Source organism: Poromitra crassiceps, assembly GCF_964638095.1.
Source record: "Poromitra crassiceps genome assembly, chromosome: 2".
In the NCBI taxonomy this organism is placed as follows: Eukaryota; Metazoa; Chordata; class Actinopteri; order Beryciformes; family Melamphaidae; genus Poromitra; species Poromitra crassiceps.
The window spans coordinates 23,913,743-23,937,804 of NC_139624.1; the positions used below are offsets into that span (position 1 = coordinate 23,913,743).

Consider the following 24,062-nt stretch of genomic DNA (forward strand, 5'->3'; position numbering starts at 1 on the left):
TGCAAATTTGCATAATAGATTACGGGTGGAACACACTTTGAAACACGCAGCATAAATAAGACCAGAATCGCAAAAGCTTCATCAAAGCTCTCAACCGAAACTCCAAGAAACGAGCGAGCCCATCCAGACTTGCCCAACGATCGCCAGCAGACAGGCACAGCAGCAAAGCAGTGAGCCTGGTGACGCGAGGTTACAGCAGCAACAGAAACAAGCTTGTGACACGCCCGCTGCAGCCAAGAAGAACACACACGGAGGGAGGAGTTTGAAGGAGAGGGGTGTTTCCTGCTGTTATGGAGGAAATTACTGTTCAAAACTATTGTTTAGATGTCTGACGTCTTACTGATGCCAAAAATGAATGGTTAAAGTGACTGTTCTATCGAATTTCACAAAAAGCTATTTATCTCAGCTTAAATTTTCAGACGCTGAAACCATGCTGTATTCAAGTGCTAATGCCTACATAACTACTAACTCTACAAACTAACTCTTTTAGACAGAGAAAGCACACATTCTATTAGTTCTTTTTAGATATTTTGTGTTCACAAAATCTTAGCAGAAAAGAATCCTCAGGTCTTGAAAGATTAGCCAGAATCCTCAAAAAACCCCTCTGGCAGAAGCTACCTACAGTAAAAAAAAAACAGCTGGCAGTGAATGTGTTAAGCTTAAAACTAGTAACTTCCAATAAGGGTACATTAATTAATGGCTAGTTAGTTCTTACTAATGCTTAACTCATTGAGTGCCAATGACGACTAAAGTCGTCAATTCAAATAGTAACGTAGAGTGCCAATGACGACTAAAGTCGTCAATTGCGTTTTTGGACGGTGGGACGTGGATCAAAGCCTGATGCATCTCCTGTAAAAATATGGGGGATGTTGAAGGTGTATAAGCTATTTTACGGACCCATTAGGTGGCGACAGTGCTCTCCAGATTAGAGAAAGGTGAGGAAAAAAACAGAGAAGAAGCCGTGGGCACACGGAAACCGATGCATGCTGTAACGTTAGCTGTGCCTGTGAACAGTAGCCAATCTGCTCCCACAATTGAGCCTTTCTGTCTGTTGCGATAGCCCCTCCACATGATTAGTTGCCAGAAAAGGAGCACCCGACACCAGCGTCTTTCTGAAAAGATAAATTATTCTCAGCTGGAAGCGCTGGGAGCCGGCGACAAAAACGGCCGAGCGCTGTGAAAATAGGCTGGGTGCAGCCAGCGCACTTTGAAACGTGCAGCGGAAAATTCAGAGCAGAGAGCCACCAGAGACACTCCCACGGAGGAGGGGTTTGCAGTTGAGGGGGGTGGGGCACGCAGGGCACCATACAACACCGACCCAGACAGCAGGCTCGATGGACAGATTGGCAAACACAAGCTAGAATATCTGATGCCCACCAGCAGTAAATCAAGACCAGCAAGAAGGTGTAGGGTCTGCGCACGCAGGGGCCAGCGCTGCTGGTTGCAGCTAAAAAATATTATTTTGCCATCAAAATTCCTTTGTTTTATTGAAGGAAATTATTTTTGAGGTGCATTCGTCTACTCGAAATGACAAATATGGATTTATTGGATTTACTAAGCTGGTCTCTCAACGCAAATCAACTAAACTTTGAGGAATGCGGGGTCCGGGGAACCCCCACCCTCTGCCCAGACGGATCTTTCGCCGCGGGATACGGGAAGACAACAGCGATTGACCCTAGGCTGTGACGTCATGAAAATTGAGATGGGCGGTCAGTGAATTTGAACTGTGAATTTGAACTGTGAAAAATTGATTATATCTGGATATATCATAGAAATTCCACTGATCTGCAATAAGGAGAATATGAACTAAGTTGGGAATCAGAGACTTGACACCTGCTGTTGACTTTCTGGTCTGTGTGACCCTGGTCTGTGTGACCGAAAGGAATTCCAGGCAACCAAAACATTTTATCCTAATCTGGACTCTCGTACTGCCAAGGACGCAGCTCTCCTGATATTTCGTCTGCAACTGAGCTCTTCCCCCCCAAACCCCCCGCCTTGTTCCCTGACAGCTCTTGCATCATCCACCCCCCCCCACCCCCCCTTCCTCCGATACATTCATCCATCTGGCGCTGATGACAGCGAGCCACTTGCGTTGTTTGAGGAGCTAGTGCAACGGTGGTGCTGCGCACGCGGCGACCCGGCTGAGGGCAGTAGATGGTCCTTTGGAATCTGTACATAATGCAACAAATGTTTATGTATTGTATAATATTGAAGTGCGCCTTTATTACTTTAAAACTAGTAATAATGTATCTCAATTCTGAAGTGTGCCGTTATTACTAATCTCAAACTAGTAATGATGTTGTAATTATCCACTACTGTCTGATGTGAACCAAAGTGCCCTTCTGGGACATGTATTAAACTGATTGATTGATTGATTGATTGACTACATCAGAAAATATTAGCTTCAGAGTCAGTGATGTGCTTGAAATGCTTCATTTCACAAAAGGCTCATTATCTCAGCTTCTAGTTTGAAACGTCTGTTTTTGCTGAAACCAACCTATATTCTACTGCTGATAACTAAAGAACGGAAAATTATATGAATAAACTTTTTTTTGCTGATGATACAAGATAGTCTCATCATTCTTTGGGCGTGTTTGGTGTTTACATAGTAATATCACACAATATTCTGTGGGTCTTGAGAAATCACTGAAAACGCTCTGAAAGGGCTGGGAGCATTCGTTTTCCAAAAGTGGCTGGCACTCAATGAGTTAATATTGCATTATTGCATTATAATAATATATTGCAATATTGCATTATAATAAAGTGAATGCTTACCTATCTATATATATCTATATATATATATATATACGCACGCACGCATGCATGCGCGCACACACACACACACACACACACACACTTAGTTAACACGAACACTGTTAGTAAATGATTGCGAGACACATTAGTTAACTGTTAATTAAGGGTTAGTTAGGGATAGTTAATCACTATTAAGCATGAACTAACCCTTCATTTATGTACCCTTATTGTAAAGTGCTATCCCTAAAATTTAATTGAAACTTCATAGCTTAGTAACCCTGAAATATTTTAAAGCTATGGTGTCTATTGAAACCAGGTTGTCTAATCATTTTAATGTTAATCAAATCTACGTGTTTTCTATGTGTTTTGTGTTGTAAAAGAGATCCTTGATCTCAATGGGTCAAACCTAGTCAAAAAAAGAAAAGAAAAGAGCTATGGGCAGCCCAACTAGCTCAGTGTCTTGCTCCAGGGTACTTGTGACTTGTGACTTCTGCCCTGTCCTCCCTCTCACCTGCACGTCCTGTCCTGTGGGGGGCTGGTATTTGTTGTTGTTCTGGTTGTAGGCGGACAGGCTGCGTGTGGACCTCCTGCGGGCTTCAGGACCCTGGCGTCTGGCCGGGGCAGCACCCGCGCTGAGTGCCCGGCGCAGCGTGATAGCGCGGCGCGGCCGGCTGCTGGCCACCTCCACCGACGAGGCGTCTGTGGCGTCCTCGTGCGGCTCCGAACTGGTGCCCTCCTCACTGCCCGACTGCAGCTCCATCTCTTCATCATCACTATCCTGAAGGAGGCAAGAGAGAGGGGCTGTGAGTCGGAGAGAGCTTGTTTTGCTTTGGCTTCATATGGTCAGAGTCCAAACTCCTCATGCTTTTTTCTTATATTATTTTTTAACTCATTGAGTGCCAGCCACTTTTGGAGAACGGACGCTCCCAGTGCCAGAGTTTCAGAGCGTTTTCAGTGATATCTCGAGGCCCACAGAATACTGTGTGATATAACTATGTAAACAGCGAACACGCACAAAGAACGAGGAGACTCTCTTCTATCATCTGCAAAAAAAAGTTTATTGATCCCATTTTCCGTTCTTTAGTTATGAGCCGTAGAAGATAGGCTGTTTTGAGCAAAAAGACACTTCAAATTAGAAGCTGAGTTATTCCGCCTTTTGTGAAATGCAGCATTTCAAGCACATTCTGAGTCTGAAGATAATATTTTCTGATGTAGTGACGTGGTGTAGTTATGTGGTGCATGCGTGCCCCACCCCCCTCTCCCCCCCTCAGCTGCAAACTCCTCCCCACACGCACCCAGTCTATTTTCGGAGGGCTCCGTTTTTTTGCGGCGGCTCCCAGCGCGACAAGGAAATGGCAAACCGGACTGCATGGAAAGGTTTGGCCCTTCGGCGTCGGGTGCTGCCTTTCTGGCGGCTAATCGTGTGAAGAAACTATGCAGACAGACAGACAGAGGCAGAGGAGCTCAGTTGTGTGCGCGGATTGACTGATGTTGGCAGCCAACATCAGCTGCAGCCAAGCTGCAGTCAGAGCCATCTATATGGCTCTGGCTGCAGCATGAGCGGTTTCTCTTTGATCACAGGGGTTTTTCCTGCAGTTTTCCGGACCTTCCTCTAATCTGGAGAGCACTGTCGCCACCTAATGGGTCTGTAAAATAGGTTATACACCTCCAAAAGCTACAATATTTGTACAGGAGATCCAGGAGGCTTTGATCCACGTCCCACCGTCAAAAAACGCATTTGACATCGATCGACGTCCGTGGCACTCTACGTCACTATTAGGGATGGGCATTTCTAGCAAAAACACTATTCGAAATTCGCTGGCCAAAGTCGACTTTTAATCGAAATTCGAAAATAAAAATAAAATGTAATTTTTTTTTTTTTTTTTTTTGTGAGTGAAATGTTGCATTGTCTCCCCTAATTCTAAGTATAGTCGAATCGCTTGGTTTGAGCAAGTAACATTTTTTAATAAGCATTTTAAGCAAGGTTTATGGAAAAATGAATGGCGGATGAAATCCCATGAAGAGGGAGAGGTTGCTTATAAAAATTGTTTTACTTGCTCAAACCAAGCGATTCGACTATACTTAGAATCAGGGGAGACAATGCAACATTTCACTCACAAAAAAAAATAAAAATAAAAAAAATTCAATAAACGAATTTTGAATTTCAATAATAAAAGTCGACCTTGATAATAACAACGATTATTCGAAAATTCGAAATTCGATGCCCATCCCTAGTCACTATTTACTTTGACGTCGATCGACGTCCGTGGCACTCAATGAGTTAATATAAGAAATTTTTTCTCCCCAATTGTACTTGGCCAATTTCCCCCTGCTGCCCCGGGCGCTGCTCCACCCCCCTCTGCCGATCTGGGGAGAGCCGAGACTAGCATCGTGCTTCCTCTGACACATGCGCAGTTGCCAGCCACTTCTCTTCACCTCACAGCAGGGAGCTTCACCGGCAGGACGTAGCACGTGGGAGGATCATGCTAATTCCCACCAGTTCCCTTCCGCCCCGAACAGGTGCCCTGACCGACCAGAGGAGGCGCTAGTGCAGTCAGTGACCACGACACATACAGTACCCCTAATCCGGCTTCTCACCCGCAGACACATCCAATCATGCCTGTATGGACGCCTGACCAAGCCGGAGGTAACGTGGGGGCGCGAACCTGCAACCCTTGTGTTGGTAGGCAGGGAATCTACCGCTATACACTACCCGGACGCCCTCAAACTCATCATGCTTAACCAATTGGTCCAGACTAATCATGGTCATGATTAGGAATGTAACGATATGGAATTCCATAGTACGGAAGAAATCACGGAAGAAATCTTTTCTCCACCCCCACCCACCCAAACATACTATGACCCATCAAAACAAACAAACAAACCATCAAACTAACAAGTACTTTGCTTTGAAGAAAAGCATTGCTTTATTGAACCGATACTGAAACCAATATGAGAACGTTTACACAGGGCTCCTCCTTTATGAACTTATTTGTACTGGCATGCAGTGCTGTGCATATTGCGCAACATATTGTGGGTACGGTATTGTAGGGAAACCTTACGGTACGATAACCATGATTGCTTGATATCGCGGTGAACTAGACCTTAAAACGGTATATTGTTACATCCCTAGTCATGATTCTGTGATCAGTTACACTGAACTACAGTCATCAGCTGTGACGCTTCTCTTCTCACTGCATCTGTTACACTTGGGGATGTGTTTGTTTTTATTTATGCACTCAATCATGGCGGTAAACACTCCACCCTCGCCAGTTTGCGCCTGTCACTGGAGCAGAAGCCTCCCGGGCGCCTAGTGACACAATCAAAGGAAGTCAGGAAGGAAAGGAAAGGAAAGGAAAGGAAGGATAGAAAAGAAAAGAAAAGAAAAGAAAAGAAAAGAAAAGAAAAGAAAAGAAAAGAAAAGAAAAGAAAAGAGGAAAAGTAAAGAAGTGCTGTCTGACCTGTGGTGAGCCAGCAGGGGTGTAGTCCTGTGGTGAGCCAGCAGGGGTGTAGTCCACAGCGGAGGAGCGCCTCTTCTTCTGCACAAAGATAGCTTTCCTCTTCTTCCTGCGGCGCGTGGGCTTGGCCAGCTCTCCCTCTGCAGGCTCCTCCCCTCCCACTGGCTTGGACAGCTTCCTCTTCTTCCCATGATAGTAATAGGCTGGGGACGCAAACAGATGTTGAAAACAATGCGCCCAAAACAAAACTCAGCTGGCAATTATACACTTTGTAGCATCACAAGTTTTGATTTGGGGGTGTTCTTCATAATTAAATTGCGGCATGGGAAGTGATGTGTGTAATTGCGCCCCGACGCAAAACTGACACTTACTGTATTTGGTCTTTGTCTGTACGGAGCAGTTCTCGGGGCACTTGTCGGTGACGAGGACGGGGCTGAAGAGATTGGGGCAGCACTGCAGCTTCACACACATCTTGCGGCAGAAGTCTGGGATCTGCTCGGCGAGGCGGACGATGCGGATAGTGGAGCGATAGGTTTTGCCTTTGTATCTGAGGAGAGGGGCAGAGAGCAGGGAGGGAGCGGCGTGACATTGTCAGCCACCGGCCAGACAGCGATTACAATTTTATTTATGAGAACAAAGGATCATTAAACTATCTGTAATCCATCAAAGTAGATGACGGTGAACGATGATTGCGTGAAGTCAGATCATCCAGTTGATGAGGGCTATCCTGGAGAGCCCAGTTGTCTGTTGATGCTGATGCAGGGTCAATTTTGTCAATCTCCCAACTAATGGCTAAGGTTAGGAAAGGCAAGCCGATCTGTTTGTAGCACTCAAGGACAAGTTCAACCTTGAGCTTGTGGCTCAGAGTCTATTCAGGACAAGTTCAACCAGGAGCTTGTGGCTCAGAGTCTATTCAGTTCAACCTGGAGCTTGTGGCTTAGAGTCTATTCAGTTCAACCTGGAGCTTGTGGCTTAGAGTCTATTCAGTTCAACCTGGAGCTTGTGACTCAGAGTCTATTCAGTTCAACCTGGAGCTTGTGGCTCAGAGTCTATTCAGTTCAACCTGGAGCTTGTGGCTCAGAGTCTATTCAGTTCAACCTGGAGCTTGTGACTCAGAGTCTATTCAGTTCAACCTGGAGCTTGTGGCTCAGAGTCTATTCAGTTCAACTTGGAGCTTGTGGCTCAGAGTCTATTCAGTTCAACCTGGAGCTTGTGGCTCAGAGTCTATTCAGTTCAACCTGGAGCTTGTGGCTCAGAGTATATTCAGTTCAACCTGGAGCTTGTGGCTCAGAGTCTATTCAGTTCAACTTGGAGCTTGTGGCTCAGAGTCTATTCCGTTCAACCTGGAGCTTGTGGCTTAGAGTCTATTCAGTTCAACCTGGAGCTTGTGGCTCAGATTCTATTCAGTTCAACCTGGAGCTTGTGGCTTAGAGTCTATTCAGTTCAACCTGGAGCTTGTGGCTCAGAGTCTATTCAGTTCAACCTGGAGCTTGTGGCTCAGAGTCTATTCAGTTCAACCTGGAGCTTGTGGCTCAGAGTCTATTCAGTTCAACCTGGAGCTTGTGGCTCAGAGTCTATTCAGTTCAACCTGGAGCTTGTGGCTCAGAGTCTATTCAGTTCAACTTGGAGCTTGTGGCTCAGAGTCTATTCAGTTCAACCTGGAGCTTGTGGCTCAGAGTCTATTCAGTTCAACCTGGAGCTTGTGGCTCAGAGTATATTCAGTTCAACCTGGAGCTTGTGGCTCAGAGTCTATTCAGTTCAACTTGGAGCTTGTGGCTCAGAGTCTATTCCGTTCAACCTGGAGCTTGTGGCTTAGAGTCTATTCAGTTCAACCTGGAGCTTGTGGCTCAGATTCTATTCAGTTCAACCTGGAGCTTGTGGCTTAGAGTCTATTCAGTTCAACCTGGAGCTTGTGGCTCAGAGTCTATTCAGTTCAACCTGGAGCTTGTGGCTCAGAGTCTATTCAGTTCAACCTGGAGCTTGTGGCTCAGAGTCTATTCAGTTCAACCTGGAGCTTGTGGCTCAGAGTCTATTCAGTTCAACCTGGAGCTTGTGGCTCAGAGTCTATTCCGTTCATCCTGGACATTGTGGCTTAGAGTCTATTCAGTTCAACCTGGAGCTTGTGGCTCAATAGTCTATTCAGGACAAGTTCAACCTGGAGCCTGTGACTCAGAGTCTATTCAGGACAAGTTCAAACAGGAGCTTGGGGCTCAGAGACTATTCAGGACAAGTTCAACCAGGAGCTTGGGGCTCAGAGTCTATTCAGGACAAGTTCAACCTGGAGCTTGTGGCTCAGAGTCTATTCAGTTCAACCTAGAGCTTGTGGCTCAGAGTCTATTCAGTCTACCTGGAGCTTGTGGCTCAGAGTCTATTGGCCGGCAGCTGTGTGTTAAAACTGTGTATTGCACACGTAGTCCGGCTCAAGTTTAATCACCGTTCTAAATTCATCCTCTATCCACCATAGCAAAGCTGACGATTTTTAGCCCCTCAGTCGGGCAACTTCGCTTTCTAGAGATCGTGATTTCCCAAACAAAATAAATAAATACCCCTCATATAAACACAAGACTGCCTTGCTAGCTCAAACTGGTTGTAACCAGTGAACGGATTTAGCTACTACGACCACAAAATTCAGAAATTCATTGTATTTTTAAGATAGTAGCATCGTGTCACCTAACCGGCTTGGTTGTAAAAGGGACATCATTCCTTGCCATGACGGTAAGCTTATGCTTCATAACCTTTCAATTTTGAGTGCAAAACTTTCATCTTTTCACCACCCATTATTTTATATTGTTGGCAAATGACCATGGTATAAGCAGGATAATCAACATTAAATGGCACTTCGCGGAGGGGTTTAACGCACACCTACTAATTGATTATCCCTTATACTTTGTTTATTTGCCAATATGCAATGTAAATATATTATTTCGTAGTTCAATCAAATTGACCTGAAAAGACCTATGTGGCACACAAAAACCCCATGAAGGGGGCAAGAAGCCTGCAGCCTGCTGCAGCCTACCATGGTTCACTACACTCTGTGTTTGCTCACTTGGCTTTGAGGGTCTCCTCGTGACAATCCCAGCTCTGATCCTGCACCTCCTGCAGCTCCTTCAGGACTCGTCCGGGCTTGTAGGCGGCATTGATCAGCATGCTCAGCAGCTGCAGGCAGAAACACAGCTTATATCTAAAACGCTTAGACTTCCCCTTCAGAGCTGAACAAGGCTCAGAGAGAAGCACGCTGGAGACGCAAACATGATGGAAGATCAAGCTACAAAGACAGAACTGAACGATGGTCATGCAAACCTTTGCATGCACATATTGTGCACAATTGGAAGGGCACGCTGTCACATGTGCACACATACCGGCATGCACACACACATACACACACACACACGCGCGCGCGCGAGCGCACGCACACACACGCACACGGACATGCACAAACTCCACAGCCTCTGGAGAAATTAAGCATCTGTTTTGCTGAGCGCTAGTGACGGTGTGTATGTGTAAACACAGTTGACTGACAGATCCACACATTAGAATGAAGGCGCTGCTGGGACACTGCAGGTGGTTAACAAGACGTCGCTGTCTCAACTTCCATTCACTCTCTACCTCTTTCAATCTTTTCCCACAGATTTTTCTGCCATCTTCTCTCCAATTCTACTCGGCCAATTCCCCCTGCTGCCCCGGTTGTTGCTCCACTCCCTCTGCCGATCTCGGGAGAGCCGTAGACTAGCACATGCTTCCTCCGATACATGTGCAGTCACAAGCCACTTCTTTTCACCCGACAGCAAAGGAGTTTCACCAGCAGGACGTAGCACAAAGGAGGATCACGCTATTCCCCGCAGTTCCCCTCCCCCCCCCCCCAAACAGGCGCATCGACCAACCAGAGGAGGCACTAGTGCAGCGACCAGGACACATACCCTTAAAACGGCTTCCCACCCACAGACATGGCCAATTCTGCCTGTATGGACACCAGACCTAGCCGGTGGTAACACGGGGGCTCAAACCTACGACCCTGGTGTTGGTAGGCAGGGAATCTACTGTACCGCTGCACTACCTGGACGCCCTCTAATACTTTGATTAACCCTGTTGCGCTCCATCACTCCTAGTGGTTTTTGCCTGTGGTTGACTCGTGACCAGGCATAACGTTTGCCCACCTCTTTGAGGACCAGCGTACATTTCCCGGGTCCGAGGGCCTGTGGCAGCTCCCTGATGCGCCCTTTGTTGAGGTAGGGTCCTGAGAAACACCGGTGGTTGACAAAGATCTTGGAGCAACAGTACCTGCCATTGGCCGAGCCTGGGGAGGAGGGGAGACGACAACCAGGAATGTTAACCAGTAAGATCATGAACAATTTCATACTCAGCCTTATCTTCATCACTGAGCTTGTTTAATGTCTGAACTAGGGTTTACCCCAATATGAGTCTTTTTTGTGTTTGTGTCTGTGTCTGTGTTTGTGTTTGGGGGAGAGAGACAGAGGAGCAGGGCTCCAGCTCCCTTGGTCTGAGCAGAGAGGAAGCCAGAGAGACGCCGGACCTCTCTGCTCGCTCCACCTCTGGCCCCTCTCTGCTCCCTCTCCCCAGGAAGTGGTGCTGCAGCACCCGGTCACCACCTTGGCAAGGTGAGTGAAGGTGAGGAGCCCCTGTCCAGTGCGATACGGCTACCATCCCCCGACCTGCTGCCATCTGCCTTCTCCAGTCCACATCCCCGCCCCACTGCTACCTGTCACCCTATGTTGTCATGTAGCTACAGGAGAGGACGACTATACGAGGGATCAGGATGTTGGTAAACAAACGGCTTCAACAGACTTGCGGGTGCAACTGACGTTCATTCAAACAACAGTTCATGTGGTGAAACCATGCCCTATTTGAACTCTAACTACTCCTTCATACTTTAAGCTAGAAACTCCATTTAAACTTTTTTAGGACTCTATCATCTTAATTCAGCTTTAATTGATCTTTTGGACTGCTTGAGAAATCGCAGTTTACGTTTTATGCTTTTCTCAGCCTTTATAATGGGACCCTATGGAGTCAGCCTTGAGTGTGTCACTCTAACAGGCTATACTTATGACTAAATTCACACATTTTAAAACTGCGACAGTTCACACAACTTTAATCTCTCGAGACAGACTTTCGACTTGCATCGGAAATCTCTCGGCAGGCTCTGTCAAAAGGGGTGTAACAGCGCTCGCATGCATGCCGCGCTTCACCCGATCAAAATGAAGTGAACGTGACCGGTGTGTAGTCAACACGTACCATTTTCAGCGTATAGCCAGTTGCTACTTGCTACTAGCAACGAGCTAGAGTTGTTATTGTTGTTTCATGGTGACGGATGGATTTGAGAGCGACACACAGCGAGCAGAAAATAAATGCATTAATGGGCAGAGCCGGTCTGTTGGAGCCAATAGCAGAGCTTGCAGGGAGCGGAAAGGGATTTTCTTCTGCTGCTGACTGCGCCTCTTGAGTTCCTGTTGCACCACATTGAAACGGGGCTGCTGCCCCCAGAGGTTAAAGAAAAAAAAATAGTTTTTTTTTGTTTAACCGATGGGTTCCCAGATTGACAGAACTTTAACACTACATACATATACATGGGACGCTTTAGCTACTTTTGCTGTCACTCAGAATGTCAAAATATAAGCAACGTGATGTACAGTTTTTGATATATTAATGTTTGTTAGGCGCAACTTTTCCACTTTATTTTAGACTAGTTAACTGCTGCAGTGGCACCCGGAAGTGCTTTTTTTTTTTCTCGTGATGTCACGCTGATTCGTCCTATAGAGTACCGCAGGGATGACGTATTTTTGTAGGCTTACCCAGAAGTCCTTGCACTTCCTGGTTCTTACGTGTAAAAGTCAATGGGATGTTTCTATGGGAATTTCGGTTAAATGCAAGAAATAAGGTCTGTGGTTAACAAAAGTTTATGAAACAGCGAAGTTTGTGTTCAGCAGGATAATCTTCACAAATGAGGACCACTTTTATGACACGAGGCAGAAGTGCTAACGTCTCTTCCAGACTCATTCCTGCGGTACTCTATTTGTCTTGTGTTGCGAATAGAACGATGAATACAATAATGAAACGCATGTGTGCAAGGTTTCTGTGCATAATGATTTTATTATCTAATGAGGGATTAAAAAAAGAGAACCCCCCCACAGAGACAGTACACTGCACACCGTCCTCCCTGCAATCCCGCATACCACCAGCACCTGGAACCTACCACACCGCCAGGGGTGAATAGTAATCAGGCTGGGGCGCTGAATATGCATGAGCAAGTGGGTGGTTTTTCAAACAGGAACTTGGAAAGGAGGGCAAGGTGTCTCATGGAAACAACAATTACCCACCTCTCCCATCTTGTTTGCACTCGAAAATACATGTGTACACACAAACCCGCCCCCCAAAAAAAGGCTTTATAGCAGGCGATGTGGTGAGAAGAGAAGATATGGTGGGTTTGTTAAAACCACAACAACCCCGAGGTGTTTCCGGAACCGTGCTGTGACCGAGGATTCACCGATTGTGAATGGTCACTTTAAGACCATTAAGATCATTAATTGATATGTGCCTTCTTCTAGGCCTGTGCAATTAATAAAATCTTAATTTCAATTACAATTTTGAATTCCCACAATTATGAAAACAAGATCATTCACGTCTGCCAACATTAGGCTGTGAATGTGATCCATTGTTCCATTGATTTATGCTGCCTTGTCTAAAAATGCTCGTGCTACCCTGGCTATCTGTAAAGGGGAGACTCGTGGGTACCCAGAGAACGAGGTCACGGAACCCCTTTGACAATGTCTATGCCAGTTTTGCCCTCGCCAAAACTTTGCCAAAATTTTAGCATTATTTAATCCCCTTTCAGACAAGCTAGCATGACATGGTTGGTACAGTACATATACAGATCCTTTCCCAAAAATTAGAATATCATAGAAATACCATAGATGACCGTGGGCTTCAGCGGATTGTCAAGCAAAGACGATTCAAAACATTCAGAGGGAGTGGACTGAGGCTGGAGTCAGTCATAACTGAGAAGTAACTGCTGATTTTCTTCACACTATTCTAATTTCTTTAAATGCTGTTTTGGGGGTTTTCTGGAGCTGTAGGCCAAAATTATGAAAAATGAAACAAATAAAAGCTAGAAATATTTCACTTTGTGTGTAATGAATCTATAAACTATGAAAGTTTCTCTTTTTGAAAGGAAAAACTAACTTTTCCATTATACAATTTTTTTTGGAAAGGATCTGTATATATATACACACACACACACACACACACACACACACACACACACACACACACACACACACACACACACACACAAATCAAAGTGGGTTAGTAGACAGGCAGTTTAAAAGGCAATGTGAGGTGCAGTGTGTAGTGTGTTATGTGCGAGGCCTATGTGTGACTCAATAGAGAGGTTCTGAGATTGGATTTATATAAGTTAATGGATGATGTGTGTTTGGCTATATGTGCTCCATAGTATGGCTCCTCTGAAGCCTGTGGAAAATCGGTTACTGGTGTATGGGGGTGAAGGTGATCTGAATGTCTTCCATTATGTTTGAATTTTGCTATGTATGTATGTATGACCTACATGGTGCAGGGAGACAAACAGGTGAGTGTAAACATTTATAGACAAAGGTGCATACCTTTTCTTTAAAGAGCAGCTGATGGTTCTCATCTATTCGAGAATCCTGAGATATTGCGTTAACGACAATGAGACAGACGGACGTGAGGTCACAGTGACCTTGAACATTGCCCTTTGACCACCAAAATCAAATCAGTTTATCCTTTAGTCCAAGTGGACGTTTGTGCCAAATTTGAAGAAAAAAAAATGACCTCAAGGCGTTCAATGGGACAGACGGACGGACGACCCGAGAACATGTCTCCGACCATGGCTGTTGCCGGCGGAGGTATAAAAGCCCCTGGAACGCACTGAGCATTACAGATTGGTGATATGCAAGAGTGTGAGAGGATCTTTAAAATCCTCATACCCACTCATTAACATCATGGCCGGATTTAAATCATCTGCAACATGGATTGTGATTACCTGGATCCATGGTGAAGGGCGGGCAGGGGTTAACAGGGACGGGCTCTATTGGCTGCAGAGGAACCAACCTGCAAGAAAGCAATCAAGCAGTCCCATGAATCAACAGAATTATCCAACCAATCTAATCAAACAGGAAATAGAGCAACCTAACAATCATTCATTCAACCAATCGATCTGCACAACAGCCACGACATTTCCTGTCAGATTTGCAAGTGGGTGAATCACTGTGTGGAACCACAAAGCAGGAAGAAGGGTGGTGTGGGGCCGATTCCCCTGAAGGTGAGAAATGGCATTAGTGGTTAGATGAGGGGGCTGACAAAGTGTTGCTGAAGTCCTCATATTGAATGTGTGCTGCACAGCAGTGCTGCGGTGCTGCTGCAGAGACAGACGAGAGAGAGAGAGAGAGAGCGCATGAAGGAACAGAATTGGCACCCAATGCACAAAACGCACGTACAGGTCTCCATACACTGCATCCACAACACCAGCTCTCTGCCCAACACTTTTCTCCACTACTCCATAACGCACACGTCTCACTGCGAAGTTCCCCATCCATTCCGATGCATTCAGGCGATAACGTGGGGTGGCAATGTGCCAAAAAGTGAGCGCTTGCCTTCAAACCAAAAGCCGCCAAGTCAAAATAGCGGTGGCACTAACGTTAAACGGTGGATGATTTTACAAGTGGCATTCAAGTCATATCTGACTAGTTTTCAATTTATTTCTCCCCACAAAAGTTATGTCTCGAATATATAATGCAACACTATCACCCTCTTGCATTTTCACATAGGTATGTAGTACGTAGTGTACTGTATGTAAGTAGTGTACTGTATGTACGTAGTGTACTGTATGTACAGTAGTGTACTGTATGTACAGTAGTGTACTGTATGTACGTAGTGTACTGTATGTACAGTAGTGTACTGTATGTACAGTAGTGTACTGTATGTAGTACAAGACAGACAGGTATGTAGTACGTAGTGTACTGTATGTACGTACAAGACAGACAGGTCGGGAGGAAAAGAAACCATTCAAGCCGTTTGCAGCACTTGAGGAAACACATCTGGTGTTCGTGAGTTTGCTCGTTTAATTCATTGATGTGTGCGAAGTGAACGGTTAATTAATATGCGGGAACGTTAATAGCTGGCACTTATCACCCAATAGTCTAATGCAGTATCATCTCCTTGCAACTGGCAGATGGAGGAAACGAAACGATTCAACTTTTACTTGTTTACTCACCAATTTAGGCTCTCTTCCAAATAATCCAGCCACGTAACTACATCCATTCATGAAATTATTAAATGGCACGGGGACATGAATGGTTTGTAAAAGTGTCATTTAAGCACCCGCCTGGCTCACGGCATGTGAGCTGGCAGTGGCTAGACTACGGCCGCTCTGCCAGCGACGTGGATCTTGTACTTGGGGCTGGGGTGGTAATGTTCCGCGTTTGCAGGAACGCGCTTATACCGGACAGCTGTTGCTAAACATGCAGGCCGACCGGGTAGCGTCTGGGAATGTTCAGGAATTCACTGCATGTTTAGAAATGTCTTTACTGATATATACGGAGCTGAGATTTCATTTCATTTTTCTTTTAACCTTTGTTTTAATACTTGGATGGCAAGGAGTCAGTTACAAGAGTGCTGATTTAAAAATACAAGGAGAGAAACACAAACAATATTTATGATCATCACTTAAACATTCACTAAACATGAATTAACACATTCCTATTTACAGTTGATCAGGCTCTTTAAAATTCACGAATTGTCCCATCACAACCAAAGCAACAACTTCAGATCATGCTGTAATTTGTTATATTATAACGAGTGCAAACTCCAAAAGCAGTGTTGGCCTGAGGGAACCTGGATACAGTACTAGCCTTTTATTAAGTCATCAGCCAATTATCATTGATTGATTGAATGAATGATTGATTACCTATTTATTGTAGAATTGATCAATATACTACACTGGGTGTCTATAGGAGAGCAGTTTTAGTGTCCCTGTCCCATGATCTAAAATGCAGTTTTCCATTCTGACTAGAGCAGTGTTCTTCAACTGGGGGTCCTTGACCCCTAGGGGTCCGCAGAGGTACTGCAGGGGGTCCCGCAATTTTTTTTGTGAAAATTTAAAAAATTTATTATAGACAAAAATAATAGTATTGAGTAAACTCCAAGCATTAGTAGGCAATAATAAGCTACCTTTTGGCAAAAAAAGTATTTACAAAGCAAATCTGATGAAGCAAATGTGAAACGTGTTGTTCGTTCTTTCTTGCTTTTTGTAATGTAATCTATTACTAAAAATAAGTGTCAATCCTGATATCCTGGTGTGCGCTGGATTATAAATGTTATTTTAAAATAAAAATAAAAAACACATTTTTATTTTATTTTAAATTGTAGGGGGTCCCTGCTCTGTTTCTCTATCAACCAAGGGGTCCTTGGGTTGAAAAAGGCCCCTGGAGTAGGAAACACTGAGTACTTGTGCTTGTTTTGATTTTTGTGGCATGAAAACTGTTAAATTTGAGAGTGCTGTATTGAATATCAGCACAATCCAAATTCAATCCATAATATTGGTAAAACATTTATGTGGAGCCCAAGTTGTTACAGAAATGTTTATCTTTCTTACTGTTTCTCTGGCTGGACCACTGCTATCTTCTTCTGCTTCTGGCCTGCGAAAAGACAGCCAAGAGAGTTTGCAGAAAACTGCTACTCACAGGGAAATGTGTGTGTGTGTGTGTGTGTGTGTGTGTGTGTGTGTGTGTGTGTGTGTGTGTGTGTGTGTGTGTGTGTATGTGTGTGTGTGTGTGTGTGTGTGTGTGTGTGTGTGTACATACAGACAGGTTTGAGAGGAGGGGTCAGTGGGTAAGCGTTGGCCTCACACCAGCCGACAGGGAAGATGTCCATGGACTCCACATCCACGATACACTCTGACAGGGGCTTGGCCACACCTAGAGACAGGCAGGCAGCAGAGCATGAGGGGTGAGGGAACACACACACACGGACACACACACACACACACACACACAGACACACACACACACACACACACACACAAAAGCGAGGTCACTCATTGACATAAGGCATTCCCTAGCTAGCCCCTAACATTAACCATCACAACTAAATGTCTAACACTAACCCTAACCTAACCCTTCAAACCAGGTCTTAACCTTCAAACAGCCCTTTGAAGGTGTGTGAGGAAGTGAGGACCGGCCGAAATGTCCTCACTTCCTAAAATGTCCTCACTTCCTAGGCACAAAAATCTAATTGGTCCTCAATATGATACCATAGTTATACAAGCACACACACACACACACACACACACACACACACACACACACACACACACACACAGGTTGTTACCTTACATTCAGAGCCACAGGAGAAGCTTACCTAGACACATAATCCTCCAGCACGCACGCACACACACAGACACACACACACACACACACACACACACACACAGGTTGTTACCTTCCAGTCGGAGCCACAGCAGGCGTCCTCTGGCCTGTGTGATCTGAGCCAGGCACACCTCGCTCGGGCGGTGTGGGTTCACCGCCTCCAGCCACATGTCCTTGGCCAAGCCTCTGTTCTCCCATGTCTGAGCAGGTGGAAATATACACACACACACACACACACATACACACACACACGCACAGGATAATTCAGTTAAGTTAAGTTCATTATTACAGTCAGTCCCACAGCTAAAATAATCGACTGTATATTGACAATTTGTTAACTTCACATTCCCATATGGGTACATATTGATATCTAACTTTTTCTGTGTGTTCTGCCGTTGTTACAGTACTTTGCACACGCTCCAGCTTTAAAGTCACTAAATGCGATATTCAGCACTACTAGATGCCCACAAAAGACTATTATAAATCTAGCGAGACATGCGAGTTATTGTGTTGAAAACAGCCCCAGAGCGCTCCACCCCTCTCTGTGTTGTGGAAACAGGCTTTGTTTATTCCAGCCTGCTGTTTCTTGGGTTCCTGCTTTGTTTCTGTGGATTGAGCTCTAGTTCGTGGTTATAAATGGACAGAGAGTGGCCCAGCGAGGCTTGACAGCAGATACTGGATCAAGCCGTGACTGTGATTGAGGAAATAAAGTGGCCATGGCTGTGGAAATAAGGTTAGTCTCTGTTCATAGTGTAGATAGATCAGAGCAAGGCGAGTGTTTAGGGTGGCATGGGAAGCCGTGGCTATGTGTTTTATAGACTGTTTGTGTTTGACTGTTTGTGCTTTTAACTAATATTTAATTATATTTTCATACAATATGTTTGTGCTTTAATACATTTTCAAATTTTTATTTTGACCCTAATTTTTATTTTTGCCAAAAAACTAAATTAGTTCCCTGTTGCAAAGCAATAATAATGATGCATGTACCATTTGAGCTCTAAGGTACAAGTTTGTACATTGCGGTTGTAAGAACTCGTCGTGGAACACCTTTCGTCCAATGGGGAATAAATGTTGTATTATAAAACATTATACACATTATACAGTTTAAGGTGCCGTGCCGACAGGAAGCGTTTTCTTCAGGTCAGTGCTGAGTGCTTCTGAAATCATGTCCACAGCGCTTCCGACTTTCTGGCCCGTACTCTGTCTGAGAACAAAAACTGGATTGACATAAGACCTTCTGATGCGTCTTACGTCGGGGAAGCAGGCGTCGGGGGCGGCTTCGGTCCCGCTCTGCTTCAGGTAGTCGGCCCAGTCGAAGTCCTGGCCATCGCAGCCCCTGGGCCGCTCCAGGCCCACCCCGTTCTTCAGACACCACTGCACGGGCAGGATGCCCAGCGAGTGGGCGTGGCACACCAGCAAGCGGGGCTTGGCCTCTGCGGAGAGATCGTCCTGTGTGATCTGGAAGTAGTTCTCGTTGTAGACCTGCAGAGAGAAGTCAGCAGTCTGTCATATGGATGGTATATGGTGACACTGATACTGGTTTTCCCTGTATTGGCTTTGTCATATGGATTCATACTAGAGTTACACTGATCTACTGTACTGCTTTGCCCTGTAGAGAGAAGTCAGCAGTCTGTCAGTCACATGATTCATACTAGAGTGACACTGATATACTGCTTTTCCATGACCAGTCTGTCATATGGATTCATACTAGAGTGACACTGATATACTGCTTTTCCCTGACCAGTCTGTCATATGGATTCATACTAGAGTGACACTGATATACTGCTTTTGCCTGACCAGTCTGTCATATGGATTCATACTAGAGTGACACTGATATACTGCTTTTGCCTGACCAGTCTGTCATATGGATTCATACTAGAGTGACACTGATATACTGCTTTTTATTTTTATTTTTTATTTTTATTTAGCAATTTAGATTTTTTAGAACACAGAAAAACAAACCAAAAACAAACACAGATACAGTAAAAGAAAAGAAAGAAAAAACATACATACACTAGTGCCACCAGCTACAGCTTGTAAATATACATAAATTATGCTTGCAAATATATATACATATATATAAATGAGTGGGATCCCACGCGAGGGAGGAAGACCGGCCGGGCGAGTCACCCATCACCCCTAACCTCGTCAAGGTAGGCCAGAAACGGGTCCCAAATAGTTTGAAATCTCCCAGGTGAGTTGGTCCTCAAGAACCTGAGTCTCTCCATTCGTATGATGGAGATCATGTCCGCCAACCACAACTGAAAACAGGGTGGAGTGGGGGACTTCCATTTCTGCAGAATGAGTTTCTTGGCAACAATTGTCCCCTGTGACAGAGACTGCTGCACAGCTGTAGGGAAGTTCAGAGAGGACTCCGAGCAGCCGAAGATGGCGAGTTCTGCCTCCGGCTGAAGGGTTATTTTATAGGCCTTAGAATACCAATCAAATATTTTGGCCCAAAATCCGGTCAGTAAAGGGCACGACCAAAAGGCATGAGACAGAGTGCCCTCCGACACCCGACACCTGTCACACAGTGGTGAGACAGACGAGTAAATCTTGTGCAATTTCTGCTTCGAATAGTGAAGACGGTGAGTAACTTTAAATTGGATCAGCTGGTGTCTACTATCAACTGAGCCGAGTTGTATCACAGACAGACTCCTATCCCATATAATGTCAGACAAGTCAATGCCAAGTTCCCCCTGCCACGCTTCTCTAATCACTGATATACTGCTTTTGCCTGACCAGTCTGTCATATATGGAGTTTATACGTAAATTCTGAAAGAGTCACCTTAATGTTTCTCACTCACTCATTCCCCTCTCTCCTTCAGGTGCCCTGCATCTAGTTGATTAGGGGCCGTTAAGAGCTTTGCTAAACCAATCACATTTGGCCAAATCCCACTTCCCAGTCAGCCAATCTCAGCCTTAGCGGCAACCCTAAGAGCTGTTGTCTTCTCATTCTATCAAAAGAACTTAAATTTATATTCTTGCACAAGATACATAAATTCCAGCACTATCAGAATCAGAATCACTTTCATTGCCATAATATGCAAGATTACATATGAGGAATTTGTTTTAGTATGCAACATAGCGGTCATATCAATATTGAGATAAAATACATTGTGATTTTAAAATACAAAAGAGAATCTGATGAAGGTCTCACGACCGAAACGTTATTCTTATTAAACTTTTGATTGCATGTGGAGACAGTGTGCGGGAGTTTATTCTGGTAAAATACAAAATCATAAAATTGCAAGAGCAGTCCACATGTCTATTTTCAAAATCTTTCAAGGCCTTGTTCCCCCCCCCCCCCCCCCCCTCAAATTTACAAACTTTGAACTTTCAAGGATTCAAGGACCGGTAGGAACCCTGTAAGCGGGATTTTCAATGTAAGAAAGCAAAAAAATTGTTAAATAAAAAGAAATGCAAAATAGAACAATGACAGATTAATAAAGGTGCTTTCATTAATTGAAAAGTGCTCTTAAAGGTTCTCTTGACATCTTTTGCTGATGTGTAGTTTAGGTTTAGGTGAGTGTGACTCACCTTGGTGACAGAAACGGGGCAGATCCGGAGCTGCTCCCACTGAGAAACCATCTCCAGCTTCATCCCTGTCTTGAAGGAGTGCTCGGGCAGGTCTACGTGGTCCTGACACAGTCAAGTCAGAGCTTTAGACAAATGTACTATGCTTTTTTTCCATGCACATGTTAATGCACACACGCAAAGAGACAATGTAGGTCATGCAATTCTTCAGCTGTTATTTTATGGGCAGGCATGAGATGAATGAAGTCTTCAGCCAGGCACAATCTTATTCACAGTAATGTAGTGATCAATAAAGAAGGTGGGTGAATTTATCATCTCCAGATGGTGTTATCATAAAACAAAAATACAATTTATAATAATAATAAAACATAATACAGTAATAATAATAATAATAATAATAATAATACCCCAAAACAACAGAAACAAAAATCAACTATATAAAAAAAAGGATTTCCTTATTTTCCCTTAAAGTGGTAATCCACGTGATTAACTTTTTTAATCTATATTGTCTCGATCAGCGCTCATTGCTGTGGTGTTTCTGCACTGCACTTCCCACAGATTTTCTGTTGATGCAGTTCCTGTAGGTGGCGCTCTTTTCTTTGTCTGTTCTGCCATGGTGGCCATCGCTGCTCATAGTAACTGCCCAGTTCCTCTTCTGTTAATTCCAAACAAACCGAAAAAGTAAGACGCATCACTTTTAGCCAAGACTGTGCGTTACTGTCTCACCTTAAACACCTCTAGAGGCAGCGGGCTCTTCCGCCCGTCGACTCGTGCCGCCTCCAGAGCCTGCTGCCACTCGGCGGCGCTCTTCAGACACCGCAGCTCTTTGTTGGGGAGAAAGACACTAAAGTAACTTGTCTGTGTGTAAACATCAAAATCAAGGACTTTTCAGGCCCAATTCCCTCAAATTCAAGGACCCACCACAACATAATTTGAGACACAGATCAAGGTTAATTACTGTTAAAACACTGAGGATTCTTATTGAGAAATAGCAGGCTTTACAGAAGCTCAGAGAGGCTTGAATGTGTGAACTGTGCCTGTGTTACACATTAAAGGTACATTCAGCGATGTTTTTGTGCTAAAATAAGTGTTAAATGGCTCTATATTCTGACAGCAATCACTGAAATAGAGTGTTTGGTCAGTGACTTGAAACCCCCAACCCCCCGCTGTCCTCTGTCTCTCTCCTGTAGTCCTGCATGCAGGGCGGATGTATCTCCGCAACCGTAAGTCGTAGAGATGGCGTTGGATTCAGCATGAAAAAATACATAATAGTCCTTTATAGGCATCGCGATCTGACCTTCCGTTTCCCATAAAATGTCAACTTTTCTCTGATTGGATAGTTTGAGGTCGGCGCCAATTTTTATCTGACTGATCTGACTGTGCCTTTCCTAAAAACCTAAAGCACTAGGTGCGCAAAAGCCTTTCAAGCAAGTTTGGAATCTTTAGGGCATCAAAAATGGTCAAATGCTTAATATCAGCTCCAATTCCAAATACTGACACATCAGCTGTTTCAATACACAAAGATTGATATCAGCCTTCAAACAAATCCACTAGTGTTTGAAACCTAGGCTCACAAACCAACCAATGGAAACAGCACCATTTAAATAAGGATGTATGTACACACACACACACACGCGCGCGCACACACACACGCGCGCGCGCGCACACACACACACACACACGCGCGCACACGCACGCACGCACGCACGCACGCACACACACACACACACACACACACAGACACACACACACACACACACACACACACACACACACACACACACACACACACACAGAGAGACTGGAATGACTCATTAGCTGAAATGCCTCTGCACTTCCCTGGAAAAAGTACACTCACAGTGCATTAATAACACATTGGCTCAACAAACATCTCTGCTAGGGCTAAGGCAACATTGTATCTACTTTTTGAATTTCAAACTCTTTGTTCTATTATCCTGCTTTCATCTTTCACTAGACATGTTATATCTACAGTATCTCCAGTCTATCCTGACTATATTTATTATAAACAGTATCGAGCTCAACAGTGACCGCCCACTCTGGTTCCAGGAAGTGAATTTCCCATTCATTTCTCAACTGACACATAAGAGTTTTAAACCTGGAACCAAGCCAACCATTCATGAGATAAATTGTGAAACAAATTGGAAAAAAGGCAAAAGTTGTAATTAATAGTTTTTTCCGTTTGATGTTTTTTCATAACATCACTTCTGTGATCAGATGGCAGCATTGGATTCAGGGTGAGAAAATACATTATAGTCTTTTATAGGCATTGCAATCTGACCTTCCGTTTCCCAGAAAATGTAAACATTTCTCTGATTGGATAGTGGGCGGTCGACGCCACATTTTTATCCAATCAGAGAAATGTTGACATTTTATGGGAAACGGAAGGTCAGATTGTGATGCCTGTAAAGGACTATGTATTTTTTCACCCCGAACCTAACGCCGCAACTTACGGTTGCGGAGTTACGTCCGCCCTGCATGCAGGCCTACAGGAGAGAGATAGAGGACAGCGGGGGGTTGGGGGTTCCAAGTCACTGACCAAACACTATTTCAGTGATTGCTGTCAGAATATAGAGCCATTTAACACTTATTTTAACATAATAATAATACAATAACAATAACAATATTTCCATCTTCAGATATATTATCTGGTTTCCAGTCATTTATTTTTTGGGTGCACAGGTCCTTTTTAAAGGTATTCAACTATTTCATAAAAAAACACATATCATACAAAAGTTTTCCCTCTAGTGCATCCTGGTGGCTCACCTGGTAGCACCCGAGTTCCAAGTTACTAACCAAACACACTATTTCAGTGATTTCTGTCAGAATATAGAGCCATTTAACACTTATTTTAACACAAAAACATCGCGGAATGCAGCTT

The 24,062-nt window shown here is 44.4% G+C and overlaps 1 protein-coding gene across 1 annotated transcript in view; it reads right to left on the reverse strand.

The window, feature by feature from the left end:
- Positions 1-24,062, reverse strand: part of sfmbt2 (Scm like with four mbt domains 2) — a 91,838-nt gene that overhangs the window by 6,292 nt on the left and 61,484 nt on the right. Inside the window, exons 8-19 of the mRNA XM_083652245.1 lie at positions 21,890-21,987; positions 21,167-21,268; positions 18,878-19,108; positions 17,700-17,826; positions 17,063-17,176; positions 16,855-16,897; positions 14,245-14,312; positions 10,367-10,506; positions 9,259-9,368; positions 6,584-6,759; positions 6,216-6,415; positions 3,266-3,532 (exon numbers count right to left, since the gene is read on the reverse strand). Of these exons, the coding sequence (XP_083508371.1) occupies positions 3,266-3,532; positions 6,216-6,415; positions 6,584-6,759; positions 9,259-9,368; positions 10,367-10,506; positions 14,245-14,312; positions 16,855-16,897; positions 17,063-17,176; positions 17,700-17,826; positions 18,878-19,108; positions 21,167-21,268; positions 21,890-21,987 (1,676 nt within the window). The remainder of the gene's footprint in view (positions 1-3,265; positions 3,533-6,215; positions 6,416-6,583; positions 6,760-9,258; positions 9,369-10,366; positions 10,507-14,244; positions 14,313-16,854; positions 16,898-17,062; positions 17,177-17,699; positions 17,827-18,877; positions 19,109-21,166; positions 21,269-21,889; positions 21,988-24,062) is intronic.